This window comes from Phallusia mammillata, chromosome 4, assembly GCF_965637545.1.
Source record: "Phallusia mammillata chromosome 4, kaPhaMamm4.hap1.1, whole genome shotgun sequence".
NCBI classification, from domain to species: Eukaryota; Metazoa; Chordata; class Ascidiacea; order Phlebobranchia; family Ascidiidae; genus Phallusia; species Phallusia mammillata.
The window spans coordinates 1,684,263-1,705,707 of NC_137255.1; the positions used below are offsets into that span (position 1 = coordinate 1,684,263).

General features: G+C 36.4%; 2 protein-coding genes and 1 non-coding gene across 5 annotated transcripts; all 3 read left to right on the top strand.

Moving 5' to 3' along the window:
• The first annotated feature begins 821 nt into the window (after positions 1–821).
• LOC145222135 (kelch-like protein 12) lies at positions 822–6,935 on the top strand. 2 transcript variants are annotated; one of them, XM_080088176.1, is made up of 12 exons: positions 822–939; positions 1,017–1,140; positions 1,750–1,903; positions 2,214–2,428; positions 2,709–2,852; positions 3,140–3,218; positions 4,883–4,977; positions 5,099–5,294; positions 5,519–5,656; positions 5,735–5,893; positions 5,948–6,089; positions 6,601–6,935. In XM_080088176.1, the coding sequence occupies exons 1-12, from the start codon at positions 878–880 to the stop codon at positions 6,719–6,721; spliced, it is 1,629 nt and encodes a 542-aa protein (XP_079944302.1). In that variant the 5' UTR covers positions 822–877; the 3' UTR covers positions 6,722–6,935. The 2 variants fall into 2 exon arrangements, with proteins under 2 accessions (XP_079944302.1, XP_079944303.1); XM_080088177.1 differs by lacking the exon at positions 5,519–5,656.
• Positions 6,936–9,024: 2,089 nt separating this feature from the next.
• LOC145224699 (transient receptor potential cation channel subfamily A member 1 homolog) lies at positions 9,025–20,074 on the top strand. 2 transcript variants are annotated; one of them, XM_080091260.1, is made up of 23 exons: positions 9,025–9,211; positions 10,350–10,462; positions 10,586–10,632; positions 11,272–11,336; positions 11,470–11,524; positions 12,266–12,437; positions 12,873–13,102; positions 13,876–14,032; positions 14,248–14,366; positions 14,540–14,649; positions 15,190–15,344; positions 15,610–15,728; positions 15,800–15,874; positions 15,951–16,043; positions 16,142–16,313; positions 16,554–16,696; positions 17,071–17,211; positions 17,279–17,479; positions 17,575–17,715; positions 18,414–18,491; positions 18,712–18,780; positions 18,929–19,108; positions 19,434–20,074. In XM_080091260.1, the coding sequence occupies exons 2-23, from the start codon at positions 10,387–10,389 to the stop codon at positions 19,866–19,868; spliced, it is 3,033 nt and encodes a 1,010-aa protein (XP_079947386.1). In that variant the 5' UTR covers positions 9,025–9,211; positions 10,350–10,386; the 3' UTR covers positions 19,869–20,074. The 2 variants fall into 2 exon arrangements, with proteins under 2 accessions (XP_079947386.1, XP_079947387.1); XM_080091261.1 differs by lacking the exon at positions 9,025–9,211 and adding an exon at positions 9,649–10,167.
• Trnas-gga (transfer RNA serine (anticodon GGA)) lies at positions 13,418–13,491 on the top strand. The gene has a single exon. It is a non-coding gene; the product is annotated as a tRNA-Ser (tRNA).
• Positions 20,075–21,445: the final 1,371 nt, after the last annotated feature.

The following is a 21,445-nucleotide window of genomic DNA, read 5'->3' on the forward strand; positions in this document are numbered from 1 at the left end:
ATTGTCATGTAAAATTTGTACTGTACTATGGAACATTTATACGCTGTGCAATATTTTGTATTTTGTTGTGTTTGTCGTTTTTTAGTTCCCTGAACAAATATGTGCGGATTCGCAGGTAGAAGAACCCTTATTGCAAGAAATTTTTCATTTGTTTTTTAATAAAAACTGCGCCTCCCCATTAAAACACGTCATATTGTTTGATTTAAATCCATCTCGTAACGTCATTGCTCCAACCCAGTGTTTCCCTATGGGTTGAACTAAATTGAAGCCACCAACTGCCTAAAACCGAAAAATATAAAACAAAAAATGATCAACGGACTTGCAATAAAAACAGGCAGCTCGACCGAGGATAAAAATGAAACAAACAAACAAACTAACTAGGCATGCGAAACTACGGATTCTACTGAGGGGATTTCCCGCGAGTGCGTTATTTGTTTTGCCTCAGTTCAGTGACTTTGTTAAGGTAGCAACTCGTGCTTGTTTCATTTTTTCATCACAAAACGAAAGTTAGTGTTAAAGAGAAAGACATAAATTGGAACGTAAACAATTCATTGCAAATTAAGTTGTTAAGTAGAATAATGATTAATATAGATAATGTTGTATGATCAAAGTTTTTTAAACTCAGTGAGAATTTCTAAAAAAGCAGTTTCACGTTTTACTGTGAAAAGCTCCACGTTTTTGTAGTGTGTTGTAGTGTTTTGTTACAAAAATATGGTTAAAACGAAATGTATATCATTGTTAGTTTACACATATGATTTATTAATATAGGTGTGAATATGATCAAAATCAATTGAAATAAATTTATTAATTTGCAGGTTTACACCAGACATAAGTAACACAAATTGATGTATTTTGCTGTAATACAGAAAAGGTAATTATGAGACCAACACCAAAAGAAAGAAGTTTGCACAAAGAGAAAATAATGGATTATCTAAACTTGTATGTCGAATTTGTTAAGAATATGTTGCTTGTATTCAAAATGAATAACATGTATAATAATGATTGTTGTGTTGCAGTGATCGAAAGGGTCCAAAGCGACACTGCAACAAAACTCTTACTTCCGATGGAAAAAACTTTTCTGTTCATGACTGCATTCTTGGTGCTGCATCTGATTATTTCAAAACAATGTTCAGTGTTGAGGTAAAAACTCCCCTTGTTTTCGGGTGCATCTAAAATATCCACGATCGCTTTTTGTATCTTTATTTCCCTGGTACTCATTAATACCGCTTGGTGCACATTTATATTGCTAGGAGCGATATAAAGGTGCGCCAAGCGATATTTAAGTGATGTTAAGGTACACCAAGCAATCATGTATATTTTAGATTTATCACTTGTTTTGAGTTCCAATGACAACAGTGCGGAAAACTGAACCAGCAGTATTGCTTAGTTAAACCTTTTAAAAAGGTACATGATACTTTTAATAACAGACTTAGCCTGGTTTACTGTTACATTTAGGAAACAAATTCCAAAGACATTCATTCACCTGACTAAAACAATATGCAGCTAAATATATCCTATGCAACTGGGAACAAATAGGGTTATTACCTCTGAGCATTACTACTGAAGCAATTCATTTAAAAATATGAAAGTTAAAAATTGTTAACAACCCTGCATAGGAAGAGGCAAGTAAAAGCAAAACCATAGCCATGATCTCATTACTGATACATCATGTGCATGAATAATAATAAAAGCAAATAAGTCAGTTTGTAAAAAGTTTAATAGTGTTGACTCACTAAATTTTATTTGTAGATGAAAGAGAAATATGATGAAGTAGTCTGTGTGAAAAATGTCCCACCGAAAAGATTAGAAAATGTTTTGGAATTTATTTATTCTGGTGATATTGATGTGACAGAGGAAAACATGCTGGAAGTTTTGGAAGATTCTGAATACACACAGATTGAAGGTACATGTTTTGACAATGGCATGTTTGTGTGATTAGGTTTAGCAATTGTCACTCCAGATTTTTGCACAATTTAGCAGTATAATGATTCCTTTGTTTTACTTTCTAGTGCCTAAATTTCATCTGTACATAATTAACAATTTACATGTGTTGGATCCTAAGATTTACTACCCACACATACAAAGCAAGTTTCCGAAATAATTAGGACCCAATGTAAAATAACATGGCAAATATAAACTCACTTATTTTAACCTGTATATTAGGGTATTGCAGTTTGCTATTTAATTTTTTTGAACGCTTAATTATGTTTAAGGACTGAAGTCATTCTGTAATCAATTCATTCTCCAAGTTGTAAATGCTGACAATTGCTTAAAGCTTCGAGCTTATGCTAAGAGATACAATCTCGATGATGTACTTGACAAAACGGATCAATCAATTAAAGAGAATTTAGCAAGTGTGATGAAACACAAGGATTTTATGCAACTTGAAGTTGATGATATGACCATTATCATCAAGCAGAGAAACAAGGTATTGTTGCAGTACAATCTGGGTATTCATCTGGCAACCTAAACTCTAATTTATGTGCTTGGAGACTTAAGACCTGTTATTGAACGGGTAATGACTTATGAGCATTCAGCCTAACAAATTCTGTGTTTTGTTCAATACTAACAAATATGGGTTTCATAGGAACCTGTCAAGAAAATAAGTAAAATTTCGGCCCGTTTTTTTTGTCACCACTGTACATCACTTACATGATCATACATACAACATATCATGTTTACTTTTTACCAGATTGATGTATTTGTAGGATCAAGAGGAAGCTGTTTTTACTGGGATTGTGCAATGGGTTAATTATAACCCTTCACAGCGTGAGGAATTGTTTGTGAATCTTTTTTCACAAATTGATATTTCTTCGATGAGTTCAGGTTTTCTTGCTAAAGTTGCGTATGAGGTAAATGCGACAAAAGGAAAATACAAAATTAAAACACAGTGCACTAATTTGACCCAAGGTTTCTGTAAAAATTGTGATTTCAATTCATACAGAACTCAAACTTTTACTGATTTTGACACAAGAAAAAAACGTAAAACAGCCAAAAATAGGCACTATTTGATCATGCTTAATATTTTTGTTGCCAATTAGCTATTAGGCAAAGTAAATGCATGCTTAAGAAGTCAAGGTAATGGGGGTCCTACAGAAACTTTTTAATGCCAATTTTAACTTTGTTTTTATTTCATTAGAATTTGGTGAGAAGCAATTTGGTTTGTTCCAACATGTTGGTTGACAATTTGATAAAATCTTTTCGGCAATTAACTGCAGGTAAGTTTATTATGGGTCCCCTTCCCTGAAGGGGACACATATTGATTTTACTCGAAATGTTGTTTTTTTCTGTTTTTTCTGATTTTTTCTTCTACCCAAAGTTTGTCCGACTCGTTTTTCTATCAAATCCTTGATGGATTTAGATGAAATTTACACAGATGGTAGATGTAGTTATGTAGATGTGCATCCAACTTTGTTTTTGTTGATAACCCCAGTATTTACCCCGCTGGCCCCCTAAAATGGGTATCTTTTCCCCGAAGTTTGTCCGACTCGTTTTTCTATCAAATGTTTAATGAATTTGGCTGAAATTTACACAGATGGTAGATGTAGTTATGTAGATGTGCATCCCACTTTGTTTTTGTTGATAACCTCTGTATTTACCCCGCTAGCCCCCTAAAATAGATATTTTCCCCTGAAGTTTGTCCGACTTGTTTTACTATCAAATGTTTGATGGATTCGGCTGAAATTTACACAGATGGTAGATGTAGTTATGTAGATGTGCATCCCACTTTGTTTTTGTTGATAACCCCAGTATTTACCCCGCTAGCCCCCTAAAATGAGTGAGTTTGTAAACAATGTCAGAATTGGCTAAAATTTGGATAGCTTGTAAAGTATGCCAATTATTGTTATTGCGCCATTGCAGTTCGGGGGTTGTTAACAGCCCTTTGACGTCAGAAACATTAACGGTTGTTGCTCAAAACACCTCCAGTGGTTGAAATTTTAAATGTTGGCAGATTGGACTGAAATTTTGCAGTATTATTGATTGAGTCATTGTCGTTTCATACTTTTAAGTTTGTGTGTGTGGAACCTCAATTAGTTATCCTACCAGCCCCCTAAAATGATTTTTTTAATTTAAATAGTTTTTACTCCATATAGCATATTTAGATATGCACAGTACCAATCACTGTGTTTGTCTTCACAATACCAAACTTACTCATATATTGAATTGCATTATTTTCAACTTTGCATGTGTTGGGACCCATGAGTTTTTGCCTGCAGAAACAACCAAGGTTATAAAAGAAGATGAATGTGGGACCCAATACAAAATAAGCATAGGAAATATATTTATGTTTTAAAATAGAGCATAGTGTATGTGCAAGGGCAATATGTGCTAAGCCACTCTTCTAGTTAATAATGTTGTTGATCAGTTCAACTTACAATAGTAAAACCATGTTGTCTGTTTCAGTTGCTGTAAAAGGTTGCATGTTTTACCACTTTTATTTTCAGTAAATAGCAACCCTTTTCTGTTGTGATTGTTAACAAAACAATAACTTCTGTGTCATTAGAAAGTCATTTATTGGTAACTACACACTGATGTATGTTGTTCAAAAAATAAATTTCCTGTATTTAATTATTTGTCTTTCCAAACATGTACGTCCACAAATTCGTGTCGTTAAGTGCTTTCTAAAGTCAGAGACCCAGTTAAGTTTAGGCAACAAATGTTCATCTGCTGTAAGTATGGCTGATGATGTTTGTAGATAACTAATAAATAGCATGTAGTATGTATATATATTTTTTGTCAATTAAAAATACTGTTCAAAGTTACCATTTTAGTTTATTTCAAAAAATATCTGCAGTGTAGGGTAATTCCATTTCCTGTTTACGCTTACCACAATTTTTGTTTTATTTTATTCTTAACCACCTTTTTATTTTGTTTGTGACAGAAACTGGTGCTGAATTGCTTGTTATTGGGGGTGAAGGATCAGAAAAAGATTGTGTTGTTTATAATGTCAATACCAAAGAATTAAAATATTTGCCAGTGAGTATGAGTTAGATACAGTGTGTGACCAGACACTTGACTAGTATTGGTGCTGGTAATGCTAACAATTGCATAATTGATTGAAATAACATAGATTATTTTAAAATGATTTTTAATGTAGGAACTTAGCACAAAGCGTGTTGGAGCAACCTCAGTTAAAGTTGGAAGAAAAGTTTATGTAGCGGGAGGAGCTGAAAACAGTGATGCTGTTGCCTACAATACATGTGAAATGTTTGACTTGAACGAGCAAACAAAATGGAATTCACTTCCCTGCATGGGTGAATGTCGTGAATTTTGCGGATCTGGACTGATTGGAGGTAGAAATGTATAAGCAATGAATCAATATTTTCAATTAGTGGATAAAATAATGTAAATCACATCAAATTTGCCAGTAATATAATGTTCTAAGATTTGTTAATCTTTTTTATTGTTACCTGTTAGAATTTTCAGTATACATTATATTTGGTTAAATTTTTTTTGGGTTGAAACAGGAAACTAACTGATAAACAAAGAGTGACCTCCTTTTAAATGTTTATTTTAGATTGCATTTATGTCACTGGTGGTCAAAACACTTTAATGCTGTCAAGTTGTGAAAAGTTTGACTTCCACAACAACAAGTGGACCAAAATAAACAATATGTTGAATTTGAGAGCATTTCATGGAACTGTTGTTTGCAATGGTACATGAATCCAATTTTAAATAGTGGACTTTGTTAAAAAATATAGATTCATTGTGTTCATGTTGCAATTCATTTTAGATTCACTTTATTGCATTGGAGGTTTTGATGGCACAATTCATTCCGCTTCATGTGAACGTTATGATGCGAGGAGTGATGTATGGAATGAGATTGCACCTCTTAATCAAGCAAGAAGTGGTTTGGCATGTGTTGTATTGGATGGAAACATCTATGCAATAGGTGACAACTGATTTGCTGGTGTTTACATAGAAAACAAAGTCTTTGTTGTCATAGGTGGTTTGGATAATAAATATCTGTCAACAGTTGAATGTTACGAACCTCGAGCTGATAAATGGAGATTTGTTGCTTCACTTTCAAAGGAACTTAACCGGTCATTTTCTTGTGTTGTTGGAAACAAAATTTACGTTGTTGGAGGGTAAGATGTGTTTTCTGTGTATAGCAAGTTTTGGTTTCTCATGATATGTCAAAAAATATTTGCCTAAATATTTTTGAATCACTCATAGATGTCTATAATTTTGTACTGTAGCTTTTGACCCTACAGTATGCACTATTCTAAAATCTAGCTTATGGATATAAAAAGCAGTCAAAAAACATATATCTTAATATTTAACCATTGTAAATAGGGTGGAAAAATCTTGGTAAATGCAGCCTTAGCACATCACTACTTTAAACACATAAAAGTGGACGACTACAGTGACACAGTGGCTGCATGTAAAGTTTGTTCATTGAAGCAAAACAGCGATTTATTTTCAGTAGAATGAAACAAATATTTATTTAGGAGACAAGTACAATTGCCTAATATGTAGCGCCCTACTTCCTTGCCATGTTTGGTATCAAGCAATTTAAACGCAGTTTTAGTGACAGTAAATTAATTATAAAAAAATGGCCCTGTGTAATGTACAGTTAGTTTGTTTTACATTTTACAGAGAAATGAATGATGAAAGCATTTCCAAATCGGTTGAAGTGTACGACCCAACTTCAGATGAATGGACAACCGCTTTTGAGTTGCAGAACCCAGCCCTTGATGCCACAGTTGTTGTGATTTAGTTTTCCCAAAGTAAACAAACTGAACTAAAAGTGTTCTAAGCAGCAATTTTGTGTAATGTGACTGTAAGAATTTAGTTTTTGTACCACACTATGCAGTCAACTGCATCCCGCATCTAAAAAATGTCCAAATTGCCACAGTTTGTCAGTTGAGGCATTTCTTTTTGTTTGTTTGCAGTTTGGACCAAATATACAGCACACTTTTGTTTCTGCTGCGGCTAACAATTTTCCTATATTTACGTTTACACAAGAAATATTTTTTGGTAAGGGCAGGTAATTGTTCTAAACCCTTCATTGTACGTGCCCCCTTTTTAAGACCCATAAAAAAAATTAAGAGTAAAGAGGTAATAGTTTAAGATAGTCGATTGTTCTAGTTCGCATCCACTAGTGACGAAACCAAATTCGAAAAAGAAGTTTGCAATGTACTGTCAGATGTGTATATTACGAGGAAAAATCGGTGTGGTTTAATGGTAAGTGTCTCAAATGATCTACTCGTCGCTCCGAACGCGTTATTGTCTCTGATGGGTTCCGGAAGCTCTCGGTTAGGGATTACTAATTCGAACCATGAATATTTGAATGACCTATGATTGTCTGACCTCCGCGGTCCCTTGATAGACACCTCTTTGCTCCTTGAGGGGGAACTTAGGGCCTCTCGAAAAACGCTTTTTCAATCATAAGTTCAAATGCACTCAAAAACCAAAAAAGACATCTGCCTGTGAATCTGCAGGCCACGTGTTACCGGGTGGATCATTGTAGATCAGCATTTCTTGCGACGCGAAATAAGTTTAGTTTTGAGTTGTGAAATGAAACCGGGATTGTTAGTTCGTTTAGCGAGGTTTTTACGATAGGCGTCATGAATGAGTAAAGCCTAATGCCAACGTCCAAGAGTGTTTGTAGCAGTGGTTCTCAAAGTATGGGTCGCGACCCAAACATGGGTCGCGCAGGGTCAAAAAATGGGTCGCGTAATGGTGGTTCAATTCTTCCAAAACGAACTATTACTGCATTAAGTAAACACAAACAAATTTACCTAATGTAGTGGTAGTAAAATCCCCTCATTCGACCACGTTTTACAGTAAAATGAAATAACTATTGCAATATACTGACAATAGCCTTCCAATTTTACTGTTACGCACATGGCAATTGTTACGTCATAGCACGTTCTATAAATGATCATGGTGCTGCAAGGCCACAGTGTGTGTTGTGTAATGTAGTATTGTCGAATTGAACTCGTTAAACCTGCAGCCATTTTGACATGGGCTGCCACTGGTTTATAGGAACCCGACTGTTATGGCACAACCTATAAGGTTGAAACAATCTCACCGATACAATTGTTCTTCAGGTAAGCAAACGTATTTTGTTCATAACGTAATCGCAACCAATGGTGGTCACTAATTAATTTATATTTTACGCTTGGAAATTAACTTGAAACAATAAAGGCACGGGAATCTACGAACATCGTTTTAATGTTGTTGTTTTTTTAAACCTACTTACTTTTTAAACGCTACAAAACTAAATCCAGTGGTTTTCTTGTGAGCCGGCATTTTATGCCAGACTGAGCGTAACGGATTAATCACAAGGTTCAGTCGTATCAAGTAAATTTGCCACAAATTATTTGAGTCTGAACAAAATAAAACTACAAAGATAATAACTTGGCTCAATCTGACTAAACGTTAAACATCTTAGTGAAAAGAATTCGTCGCAACAACAGCAATTTCTTGCGCAGGTTGTACTCGTAGAACACTCCGAAACTACGATTAAAATCTGTAAGCTTGGTTGTTTTGCAGATAAGGTATTTTGTAAACAAAGCTTGTCTGCTTTGTTGGTTTCGAACCATTGTTTGCAAAACTTTGTGCATCGTTTTAATCTAAAAACGCTCAGCTCAAGCAGAAGAAGTTTGATCGAAACCGAAACGTCGCCAAAGGAAAATATTTGACATAGATTTTTGTTTTGACCAAAACTACAGGGCGCCACTAATTGTGATTGTGGGTTTGGCGTTCGTATCCTCAGGTGCAGATCAGGTTGATTTGACTTGTTTGGTTGGACTGTGGTAGAATAGGTTTGTAGCCACTGGCGCATATAGTTCAAGTTTAACTGGCAGATTTCATTATGAGGTCTGCTGTAGTAATATAACTCACTATGAAGTGTTAAAAGTTTGTGAATATAGTTAAGGTATGTTGATGCAAGTTTGCATGTGCTTTCGTTTGAAGACAGAAGTTAATCTAGCAAGTGTATTTAGGACAATGTTTTTGTTGTACGTGTTGCGTCAGTTTCGGTATAACAGTAATTTGTAAACAATGTATATTTACCGCATTAAACCTCTACGTGAGAACAAAACTGTTTGATGTGTAATAGTAATGTGTAGTAAAGTATTGCAAATGTGTAGTAGTAAACAATGCCTTCAGTTCGTACAGCACGTCGGCCTTGTTTACTTCAGCATCGATGAACTTTAGAAGACCTTGTAATCACAACACGAAGTTTGTGAATACAGTTAAGGTATGTTGATGCAAGTTTGTTTGCGTCAGAATCAAGTTGCGTATAAAGACAGAAGTTTATCTAGCAAGTGTATTTAGGATAATGTTTTTGTTGTACGTGTGGCGTCAGTTTCAGTATAACAGTGGTTTGTAAACAATGCATATTTAACGCATTGAACTTTTACATGGGTTCAAAACGGCTAAACTGGATTGCAAAGTATCGTATATGTGTAAGAGTAAGTTGTGCCATGAGTTACTACAGCACGTCAGCTTTATTTACATCGGTGTCAATGAAGTTTAGGATGCATTTGTAATCACAAAACTGCGCACCAGAGCGTCGCAGCGGGTCGTTTAAAAACCGCTACCTTAGGTAAATTACACACAAACACTTTGAAGTAAAGCACAGTGAGTTTGAATCAAAACAACTGACGCAAAGCAATCATTAAATACCACCTTAATATCAGCGTTGCCTACAGTAGACTTGGGTACAGTTCAAATTTTTTATCTGCGCAATGCGATAACACTACAGTTCAGTGTAATACGATTTGTTTCGGGTGAAGTTGACATATTTACAAAGCAGCAAAACTACAGACCGACACATGGCGGATGCTGTGGGAGATTAACGTAACAAGGCAATGTATTATAGCCCAAAGGCACATTGTGTTTAGTTGTAATGCGACGTAGACGTAACAACTTTGTCTCATCTTAACGTTCCGCTCACTTTGTCACGAAGCATTTCTGACATTCTTTGACCAGTTCCGCACGAGTGGCGACACCAACACGCGCTGCGCAGAAAAAAACATTACGTCACCGAAAAATATCGAGCTGCAGAGCATTCTGAGCGATGACGTCACATTGTTTCAGTCGGGAATCGTAGAAAAATCGCCATCTTGCTTTTTTTATTTCATTTATAAGTTTCTTTTTTCTTGAACTACGTGGCGCAGGCTGTTTTTACGGAAATGAGTTTCTTTTTATAAGGTGGTGTATTTTTTGCCGTTTATTGTAACTTTTACAACTTGTAAAAATGTTTGCCCTTAAAACTACCAAAAAATATTGAAATAATAATTCATTTTCAACCTTGAGTCTTTGTTGTGTGTTTGACTTTATAATATTAGTTACATAAAAAGATTACATTGTTTAACGAAATTTCTTTGCTTCAGTGTATCGGATTACTGTACAACCATTAGATGGTGAAACATGGGCAAAACAGATGTTATAACTTCCAGTAATAGCAACCTGGCACATGGAGATGATGTGGTGGTGATCAATGAAAGTAGGTTTCTGCTTTTAACAATAAATATTTATTCTAGGTCAGTTGCACGACATTAAATAGAAACATGAGCATGGTTTTAACTTGTCAATAATGTAATCAGTTATTTTTTTCGCATGAACAAAGGAAAGAAGCTTCTAGAACCTGAAAATGAAACACACACCCCAAACCATGTAAGTTTGTTTTAATAGAGCAGAGGATGTGCAACCTTTATCATTGATGTACCAAATTCAACCAACGTGGCTAGGCTGCGAGCCGCAACTTTAAATAGCACGAATTGACATTAGTTTGTTGCGTTGTATTCATAAAGGTTCTATCCGCATTATTGTTTTTTTTACTCTATCGTGTAGTAAAATAAATTTATCATCATTTGCGATCCATATTTTAGTTCCTTTCACGACCTTTTTCATTGTAGATTCTAGTGGGCCATTCCTATAAAAAGCGTTGCACCGAACCAAGCCGATCTCTCACAGGTGGCCTGTTTAGCTCAGATGACAAAGCGCAAGTCTAGGAAAGACTTCTGTCGTGGGTTCGAATCCCACGGCAGGCTAGATTTTTCTGACCTATGCGTTGCGTCATAGGAATGATTTGGAGACCGGTTGATTCGGCACAACGCTGGGCTGGCGTACTATGGTTTATAAATGAGTGCACCATGATCGCTTGTCTGCATAAACGCATCAGGGCTTATGCCACGCTTGAGGGTGTCCTAAAAACCCAACCAGAGTTTAGTGCCACAAACAAAATATTCATAACATCCTGTGACATTTTCTGCACTCAAAGCAGTCATGATTACTGTGTTTTATTTTACCAAGGTACACAGAAAAAGACAACCCGAAAACATAAAACTAGAAGTAATTCACCCCTCGTCCTCCAGTAGGTGAGCACTCTTATAAAGCTTGTATTCTATGGCATAACGTGTAACTGAATTGTTTAGAAAAAACTTTCCTTGCAAGTCTGCACATGTCAGTAAATCGTACTTGTTTTGAACAATTTTGTATCTTATGTTTCAGACGAACCAGTAATGCGTCCAGTTTTGAAACTTCTGATGCTGTCGACCTACACGAGGTGGGTTACCCAATGTGCCATTAAATTCAATTAGTTTAGGCCATTTGAAGGACTTTGGTTGACGAAACAAGCCTAAGATTAAAACTCTAACCAATTTGTGGTTGGTGTGAGCTGCTCAACACATATTCATCCACAAAATATTTTTGTTCAAACCCCGTTAAATGCTTTTGGACGAACATATTATTGCGTTTTGTGGCCGAACCTCCTGTTGTAGGCAGTTTTTTTTACATATTTTTTGCTTTTATTTATCTTTTACCCCAAGTGAATCGTATTCAGTGCCCCAAAATATTCTCGCCGCGTTGTCCGTAAAACATGGTTTGCTTAGTCGTAAAAAAAACGCGGGATGCACAATTTATTTACAGTGATAGTGTGTTTTGTTTGCTCTAGCGTAGATCTATCGTAGAGCGTATACAATTTTACGACAGTCGCATCGTTTTACGATAGTTTTACTACTGTCGTAGCGTATTTACAACCGCTAGTTACGACTTATTTAAGATTTATTACAAACATTTTTTAATTTGTCTACAACCAGATAAAATTATTCCTTTTTTTGCCCAAAACTTTTAAAAGTATTTTTGATGCATTAGGCCTATTGCTTTACAGAGAATAGAATATACTGCTTCTGCTGCAAATAACATGCTGCAAATAACATAACCTTAAAGCAAAGTATTTAACTGTTTCAATAAAACACAGTTTGAAAATCACTTGAAAATTTACTTTAAATTAATTTTTTTGTCGCAGATAACACATGATGGTGACGTCACCAAGATGCAAACCGCAATCGACCAGCTCGATTCATCGATTGTTGAGGAACAAATCAACATTATAGACTACAGCGGTCGTACTCCCTTACACTGGGCAGCTTGGTTTAAGCATCTTCAAATGTGCAAATTGCTCATCGAGAATGGAGCAGGTAAAAAGTGGTGCAAACTACAATAAACGAAATACGTTGTAACCCCCTCAAAAAAATCGTTGACGCTTGCAGAACATATAACTGCATAAATTGCCTTTAGCATTTTTAAATTTAACTACGTTTTTTTGTCTTTTTTATGAGCCTACGTTCTTCGTAAGTAGAAGATTCGCCATTTTACAAGGCGGTTTTCGCTCTTCGTTCTAAAACGCCTTTTCCTGTGATAAGAGCAAAACACATGTAGTGGAATTTCACAGCGTTAGAAATGTTGTAATAGGGAAAAAATAATATTAAAATTGTCTGAATTGTTCTGATAAACAGTTGGTTGAGGTTTAAAAATCAGAGTTGTACTCGAACCTTCATGTTCCGAAATTTAGGATGAAATTTATTGAAAACTTGCCATCCAGGCCTACATAAAGTATCCTGTAATATTCACAGACGTCAACGTTCGCGACGAAGCTGGTCGGACTGCAATCCACCTAGTGGTGGAGAAACGTTCAGCAGATTGGGGAGTTGAGGAAAACCCGTTAATTCAACTTCTCGAGTATTTATTGGAGAAGGACGCAGATGTGGATATCATGGATAAATTTGGTCGTAAACCTTTGTACTATGCTTCACTGAGAGGTTTTGTGACGTGCGCTAAGCTACTGCTTGAAGCGTCCATACAAGTAAGTAATGTTACGGGTTTTGGTTCTGTGAATTAAATTAACTCTTTCCCAAAAAGTGTATTGGTGATATTTTGACCTAATGTAAATAAAATAATCATAATCCATACTTTAGTTCACAATTGGATATGAAACACAAGATTTTGCGATAAAATCAGGTCAATTGCCTCTAGTTGTAAAATTTGTTATTTTGAATTAAGATGAACATAAATCCATAACTGGGATCAGCCCTGAAGCGTCGATGCAGACCAGCCATCACGGCACATACGAGGCAGGCAACGGTGCTTGTGATTCGACTTTCGGCGGATTCTCCACTGAGCCTGCGTAGCTCAGTTGGTAGAGCGCGAGTCCCGGAAAGACTCCTGTCGTGGGTTCGAATCCCAGCGCAGGCTAGGTTTTTCTAGCCTACGCCTTGACATATGGTGGTGAATGCTTGGTGACCGGTTGATTCGGTATGACGCCTTTAATGGGCCTGGCGTACGGTGATTGTTATGTTTTGATTTTACAACCAGTGAAAGACTGTCATATCTGCACACTCAGGTGTGCTAATGGGTGTGGCTTACACAGAAATCATACAATTATGTTTTGAGGGGACACTCTATACACTTTATAGTATCTACGCATATGTTTGTGCAGATGACATGAGCATTTGTTGACACGTCAAAACAAAAAAAGCATGGCGCTTTTTGCGACTTTTTGGAACGTTATGTTTGTCTTTTTGTTTAAATTATTTTTTTGCCCTTAACTGTTTTAACTAAAACTATTTTATCTTTCAGCGCGCTTGCACGGGAGAGGCCTCAGCCGAGCAGCTCGATCCGTCGCATGTCATCAAACAACTGAACATGAAGGACAGTATCGGGTTTACACCTCTGCATTACGCGGCCATGCACAAACATGTGAAGATGTGCAAATTTCTTGTGGCTGAGGGAGCGGGTAAGAAACTCTCATACTGATCATAGAATACAGCCCGATTATGCACTATTTGTTGTTTGTTTCTGTAGTAATGCTGTTAGTTAATTAGGGGTTATATGCAATAGTGCTTGCCCTTATTGATGCCAAGTGTTTTCTTTTTAATTCATGCATCGAAAATTGGATAGATGTAAAGCTTCTTTCAAAAACGCATGTATGCCGACTTCTATAATCTACAGATGTCAACGTTCGTGATAAGGAAGGCAGAACTGCTCTGCATCTTGTGGTGGACAAACGTTTGGTTGGTCTGACAACACAAAAATCCCCGAGCATCGAACTTCTTAAAAATCTGTTAGAAGTAAGCCATCTTTATTTAGTTAGTTTCTTTGGGAAAATGTCATTAAAAATATGACCATATTAAATGACACAGAAGTTACCAAATGCCTAAAAACAGTAAATCCCAATGGGCCTATTGCAAATATCAATTTTGTGTGGTGTGATTGCCATTAAATATATACCTACGATCATTAGGACATGTTGGAGGCGGGAGCAATTGCGGATGTGAAAAACAAACATGACCAAACTCCTCTCCATCTTGCTTGTGAGGCGGGACACACTCAACTCGTTCGCGTTCTTCTACAGTAAGTGTCAGTTTCACATAAGCGAGTCCCGCGCCATGAGAGGAGAAACATGTGCCATACTGGCAGACGTTTTCTGGCCAATGTTCGAGCAGTAGTCATATCTGAATTGCCCTTCATTAAATCCTATCATGGACAATTACACCAACACTTTTCAGCTTCATGGAAACACCAAACGTTTACACGTAATTGCGTATTCCAGTTGTGTTGTTCATAGGCTTCTTAGACTCTGGCTACATCCCTCTCTCGTAGGGGCATGACCCTACAAATGCAATGTTCGTAGTATTCAAGCTATCGACATACTGGTTTAAATTTGTAATCAGTTTAATAGAAGGAGAAAAACATACACAATCGCATATTTCAGTTGTGTTACTCGTGGGTAAACTGCCATGAAACCTGGTTGGGCGCACCGACTGCACCTATACCCTCTTGTAGGGCCTCGGCAATTCCCCAATGACAATATTCTTAGTGTTATCTGCACAGCTTAAATTTGATGCGTTTTGCCAGAAATTAACCGAGTGTTTTTCTGGATGTTTCCCGCAGATGGAAAGCTGATGTAACTCATCGTTCATTGAGAAGATGGAATGCATTGGATTTTGCCATTGATTCTGGAAACCCTTCGTGTGCTCGGGAGATTATAAGAGACGAGAAATGGAGAGAAGTTTTGAGAAGCAGAAGCAAAAAATATGAATCTGATGGTAGGTTAAAATATTCATATATTACCAATTGCGCATATACGGCGAAAATCTATGAGCCTTTTTTCCTTTAATGACCTGTTGGATATGTACCTTACGTCATCAGATTGTCTGTGATTTCATATCAACCTTGCAAGTTGCAACGATTGTTCTGCATGGACAGTGGTTTTGACATAAATGTTTTGAAATCCTATTACAGTGTTGGATTGTTATAGCAACTTTTGTGCAAAACTCTCAAATAAAATTACTCAATATTTGATTCCGACAGATGAGCGAATTGACACTCCGATGAGAAAGTTAATTCGGAAAATGCCGGAGATCGCTAAAGTTGTTTTCACAAAATGTATGGAGGATAACGGCAAACCAGCTGACGATGACGATTACAAGGTGTGAACATATATTTAATAATTTTTATTTTTTGTCAACTTATAATGGAATTTGTTCTGTGGAATGTGTAGGTTACGTTTGATAATGAATTTTTGAATGATGAATTTTCCTGCAAAAGTTGGTCGGGGATCAACAAACGTGTTAAGGTAAGTGTGTCAAATTTTAAGGAAGTTCAAACTTCCGAATCGTGAATCTTCGTAGTTACATTGATTTTTTTGACAGGTATATGATGACAATGGTCACGTGGTTGAAGATGCAGTTCCATATTCTGATGATTTAACCTTGCTTAAGAAAAACCACCCTTTAAATATTATGGTAAGAAAGAAATGTGTGTTTAGTGCTAGACAGCAAAACGAACATGTTCGGTTTCTTCTGCGTTTAATATTAACCTACATAATAACTTTCATGCGCAGGTTGAAGCAAAGCAAAAGAATCTCTTGCGCCACCCACTGGTGGTTAGTTTGTTGAATCACAAATGGAGAGCATATGGAAGGGCAGTTTACTATCTCAATCTGTGGCTTTATTTGATGTTCATGGGATTTTTCAACTTGTACATGTTGACGATGCCTCCGCCTTATTCTATTGGTAAGATCACCAACCCAAAGACTGTAAATTTCCGACACTCCAGAAACGCAGAATTTGCGGTAACTTAACAATTGGACTTCGGCCAAGATTCCATTAGCCTACTGCTTTTCTTTTCGAAGTTCCAGATAAGACGGCTTGAGGCAAATGAAATATTCGTTAAAACAAACATCTTAAATTCTAATACCTAAAATTAAACAAACAAACGCATTGTGGTTTCATTAACCTTTTATATTCACACAGATTCAAGCAACATGACGTCATCATGCGTGGCGATAATCACTGAAGCGCAACAGACGTTTGGACGTTGCTATGACTACAAGCCAATGAGCTTTGTTGCCAAATATTTCATCATTGTCCTTGCAGCTGTCAGTTTAATTAAAGAGGTGACTCTCTTTACCAAATAGTCTGACGGCCAATTTACAGACAAAATAAGGACACGTTTTAAAAAATCGGAAAAAAAGGCAACAGTTGCGACACCAAACTAACGCTGGTTGACTTAGTTCGTGCTTAGGCTATTTTTTATTGGGTTTCGAAGTTGTTGTTCCATTATACTGTTTAAAACAGTGGTTTTCAATCGTTTTTATCCCGCGACCCATTTTAACAACCTAATGTAACTTGTGATCCTAAAAATTTCCATATTTATTCAATATTTAATCACTGGAATAAACTTTTACTTTGGGAAAAGAGAAAGGGTCTTAGCTTGCTGGTCCCACGTTTTTTTACATAAAAATCTTGTTTAATCTTTTTGTCTTCCTAGTTGTACCAGGTTAACTCGAAAAGGCTTTCTTACTTCCAAAGTTTTACAAACCTTTTTGAAGTTTTGCTTTACATTCTCGCGATTCTCACAGTTTATTCCGATACAAACTCGGCTGGACCAAATTACTATGGTGTCAGAGAGGTGGGTTATGTACCTAAGTTGGTAATTTAACCTCGATTTTGTTGCCTTTAATTTGTTTTTTTCATAGGATTGGCAGTGGCAGATTGGAGCAGTCAGCATTTTTCTATCGTGGATGGTGTTGATTTTATTTGTCGAAAATGCGCCCCAGTTTGGAATATACGTTCTGATGTTCACTGAAATTCTTCAGACTTTTTTGAAATTCTTTATCGTTTTTGTTCTCTTTATATTGGGCTTCGCGTTCAGTTTCCACTGTTTGCTGCAAAATCAGGTGGGGTAGCTTTTGTAACAAATATTTCGAATATTTATGTTTGTTTGTGACGATTACTGTTGGTTTTCCTGTGACAATTGGTTATTGTGACGCAGTACGGGTTTCGTGTTTGGTGGAACGCGGTAATCACGACTTCACTTATGATGATCGGGGAATTTCAATTCGAAGACATATTTCTGTCAGAAGCTGAGGCGCTTGAGACTGGAGCTGACAATCACACCATCACTGTTTCAACTGTAAGTTTCTGTTTAAAAAATAAATTGTCCTGCACTGTTGACAAAAGGTGGAGGGTGGGGACCCTACATGAAAATGACTGTTCCTCCAATTGTCCCAATACTGGTAGAGCTACTAACACCACAACGAGAATCAGAACTTTGCTTTTCACAAGGGGGCGTAAGAGCTTTTTATTTAGCGGCTATAAATGAGTTGGGTTGGGAAATATTTACATAATTTTTTTACATTAGTAATTAATTTTTTGGGTTAGTTTTAGTGAATTTTAAGTGCTAATACTATACCCCGACCCCAATAGCCCTAACCGTGAGCATTTTTGGAGATATAACCATCAAATTTGGAGGTCGATTCTCGTTACGGTGTTAGTTGCTCTACCCCCAATAGTTGACAATCTATAGAAATATAATTTATAAGAGAGTTTCAATATCTATATTTTGTACAGGCACATTAACTTTCCTTGTCGTTATTAATCTAATTAACATTGTTGTTTGTTTTCCCCCAATATAAGACATGTATAGAACGACATTATAAAGTATTTATCTCTTGTATAAGGACATTTAATGAACTTTATTAAGCCTTTTGACAATTTGTTTGCCTGAGACATGTAACAGTTTGTTTCTGGGCAATGTAATGGGGTTCAACTTGCGAATTGTCATCCATGACCTATCTCGGTCATCCAAATCACTTGTGTATTTTATTACAGGTGAACTACCGAGCTGTATCTTACATCTTCTTCATATTCTTTATCGTTATAATGAGCATCATCATTATGAATTTGCTGGTAAGTTTATGAGAACAAGGCTGGTAAAAATCTAACTAAATTGTAGCAACATAAGAGAGAAGCCTTTGTTCGTAATCCCTGTTGTAAAAATTGGTTTGCAGCCACCAAAATAAATTGATATACATGATGTTAGAGGCTTCTGGTTAAGTGTACTGAATCTAAACTTAACGTAATGCAAGCCAAGTTATAGATTCGATCTCACAACCTATTATTTTCAAAGGTCGGTCTTGCTGTCGACGACATTAAAGGTGTCCGCAACAACGCAGAGCTCGAAAGTTTGGCATCGAAGGTGAGTGTGGGGTTAAAAATGAGAAGATGCAAACGATTGAAACAAAAATGCAAAATGTAAATTGATGTTTACTATGTAAACCTGCAAATGTAGGCCAAGAATTGTTGCAGGAGACTTTAAGCCGAACATTTAACGATGCGTTTCGCAGGTGAAACTAACCTTGGATGTCCAGTACACTCTGCCACTGTTTATCCGACGTCGGGTTGTACGGAAATATCGGAAGTTTTCTCCCAATAAATATCGCAAAAGATCGACTTTCATACAATGGTGGCATGCGGTGGAAAACCTCAACACATCCACTATTAGTGAAGCTCTCAACCCTGAAAAGGTGGGCAACACAAAGTTGTACCCTTGACCGTTTTCGTTGCTTGTAACGAAAATTAATATCGTAGTTTATTTGAAGTGAACGACTTTCGTAACATCGCTTGTCGTTGCAACAACTTGGTTTTAAAGCTGTTCACCAATTATTTATGCACAAACATTTTCTTTGTTGTTTATTTTTACTCTTGGGGCTGAAGTGATTTACAATTGACGAAATAACTACTTCTAAAATGTTTTAAAACTTTTATGCACGTCTGATGAAATTATTACTTAATGTTTTAATGTTCCCAGTATGTTTTAAATCCTCGGTTATTTGCTTTTATATCTTCTAGAACGAGCGCGACAAGCTCGAAAAACAAGTCAAGTCCTTGGAGGGAAAAGTCGAATCCATGAAAGAAGAAATCGAATCATTAGATGGGAAAGTCGATTCCCTTGATGGAAAAGTGGATTTCCTGGAACGGGTAGTCGTAGCCATGGATGTAAAGGCCGAATCGCTAGAAAGAAAAGTGGAATCCCTGGACGGGAAAGTCGGGTCCCTTAATTCCAAGTTTGCATCCCTGGACACAAAAGTCGATTCCCTGGATGCAAAAGTTGGCTCCCTTGCCTGGAAATTCGGATCCTTACATGGGAAAGTGGAGTCCTTGGAGGAAAAGATGGCAACCCTTGACAACCGTTCAAGGTCAATGGAATCTATGATGTCCGCATTAGTGTCGCATTTTAATGTCGATGTCGTCGAAAGCGTATGTGATGACGAAAGCAACCCTTGACGTCACAATTACGTGGCTTTGTATTTTTGTTTTACTTCCAAATTTTCTAAGAAACATATGTAACGAAGTAACTCGAAATTGCAAAAAAAGGTCCTATTAATTTATTTTTAAAATTTTACGTGACTTTATAAGCAGAGAATTATTTGAATAACTGTTGTAATTAAACTACATGTTTTCTAGTTTTCCTTTATGTAACTACTTTTTGTACGTTCTTTCAACTATTTCACTGTTTTTAAAAACATTTTTTGTAGTCAGCGTGATAACATTTCATTAAATCATTTACGCAAAGTATGAATTGTTTTGTCGATTGTGAGCAAAGTTTTTAGGTGTTTTTAAAGATACAGAATTTGACATTTGTGGAGAGCTGCGACCTGCAGTTGTAATTGAACGATGAAAAAATGCCCACAAAACGTTTTGCAATAAAAGTTGATTATGATATATGCTTACTTTGCGAAAATCAATTGACTCAACTAAGGTTTTTTTGAAAAACGAAACCTAAAACAGGTTTCCCAAATCAAAATTTCTAGTCTACAAATCATTGGATATTAAGTTTGTTGCAATGTTGGTCACGGTTGAGTACATTCAATTCGCGCACTTGTGTTGGAAGCTTACGAATTAATAATTAGCATTTCTTTAATGTAAAACAGCGATGTTAGCTCAGTAATATTAGTTTGTTTTGACATCAGCGTAGTGCTGCTACATGGTTTAATAAGTTAGCACGCATATTTCCGTTTTAGCAAAGGTTTTTTTTTTCTTAGAAGTGATTAAAGTGATACTTCAGTTTTGTACATATCAGGCAAACATTAACCCTGTTTACATGGACGCTTGAAACGGATTCGAATCCGTTTCGTCAATCCGCCTCTCTCGTTTTTGCCGCTGAAACGGATTGAATCCGCTTTACGCTCAATCCGCCCCGACTAGGTGGTTTGATCCGTTTCGTGCTTAATCCGCCTTCTTGTTAAGCCGTGTTTGCTGTGTTGTCAGGTTAGTTGGAGGGTAAAAATAGGTTATTTGCCAGTTTATTTGCTTTGCATCAGAGAATGTTTTGTAGAAATAGACTTAGGATGTAAATTGCCGATCAGGCGAAATGTGCAACGGGAAAGGATAGTCGTCAGGCCCATTGCTGGAAGGTTGACCAACTAGAAAAATGTTAATTTGTTCAGCTTCAGTTTTGTACTTAATATATGGTAGTGGCAATTGATGTTAGCAGATGTAGAAACCACTCTGCAAAGTCTCTGGAAGTATTATATTATATACATGACAAATAAATGCCTAACAAATGGTAGAGTATGACATGTAAATGTAGTCTTGTTCCAAAATATACATCTTTCAAGAAATGTTTACTAAATGTTTTACCTGTTAAGTGTAAAATTATTTAAACCCAGTTTTGCAGAAATGCAACAGCGGCATCCAAATAAGTGGACATTTTTTGATGAAATTAACAAACTATATCAGGATTGATTTGCAATGCAAGTGAGTATGAACAGTAGTTGCATGTCATAACTATTTCACCACACAACACCACAAAGCAGATGTAAATGTGATTTATAAATGTAAAGCCTTTCTGTCATAACTGT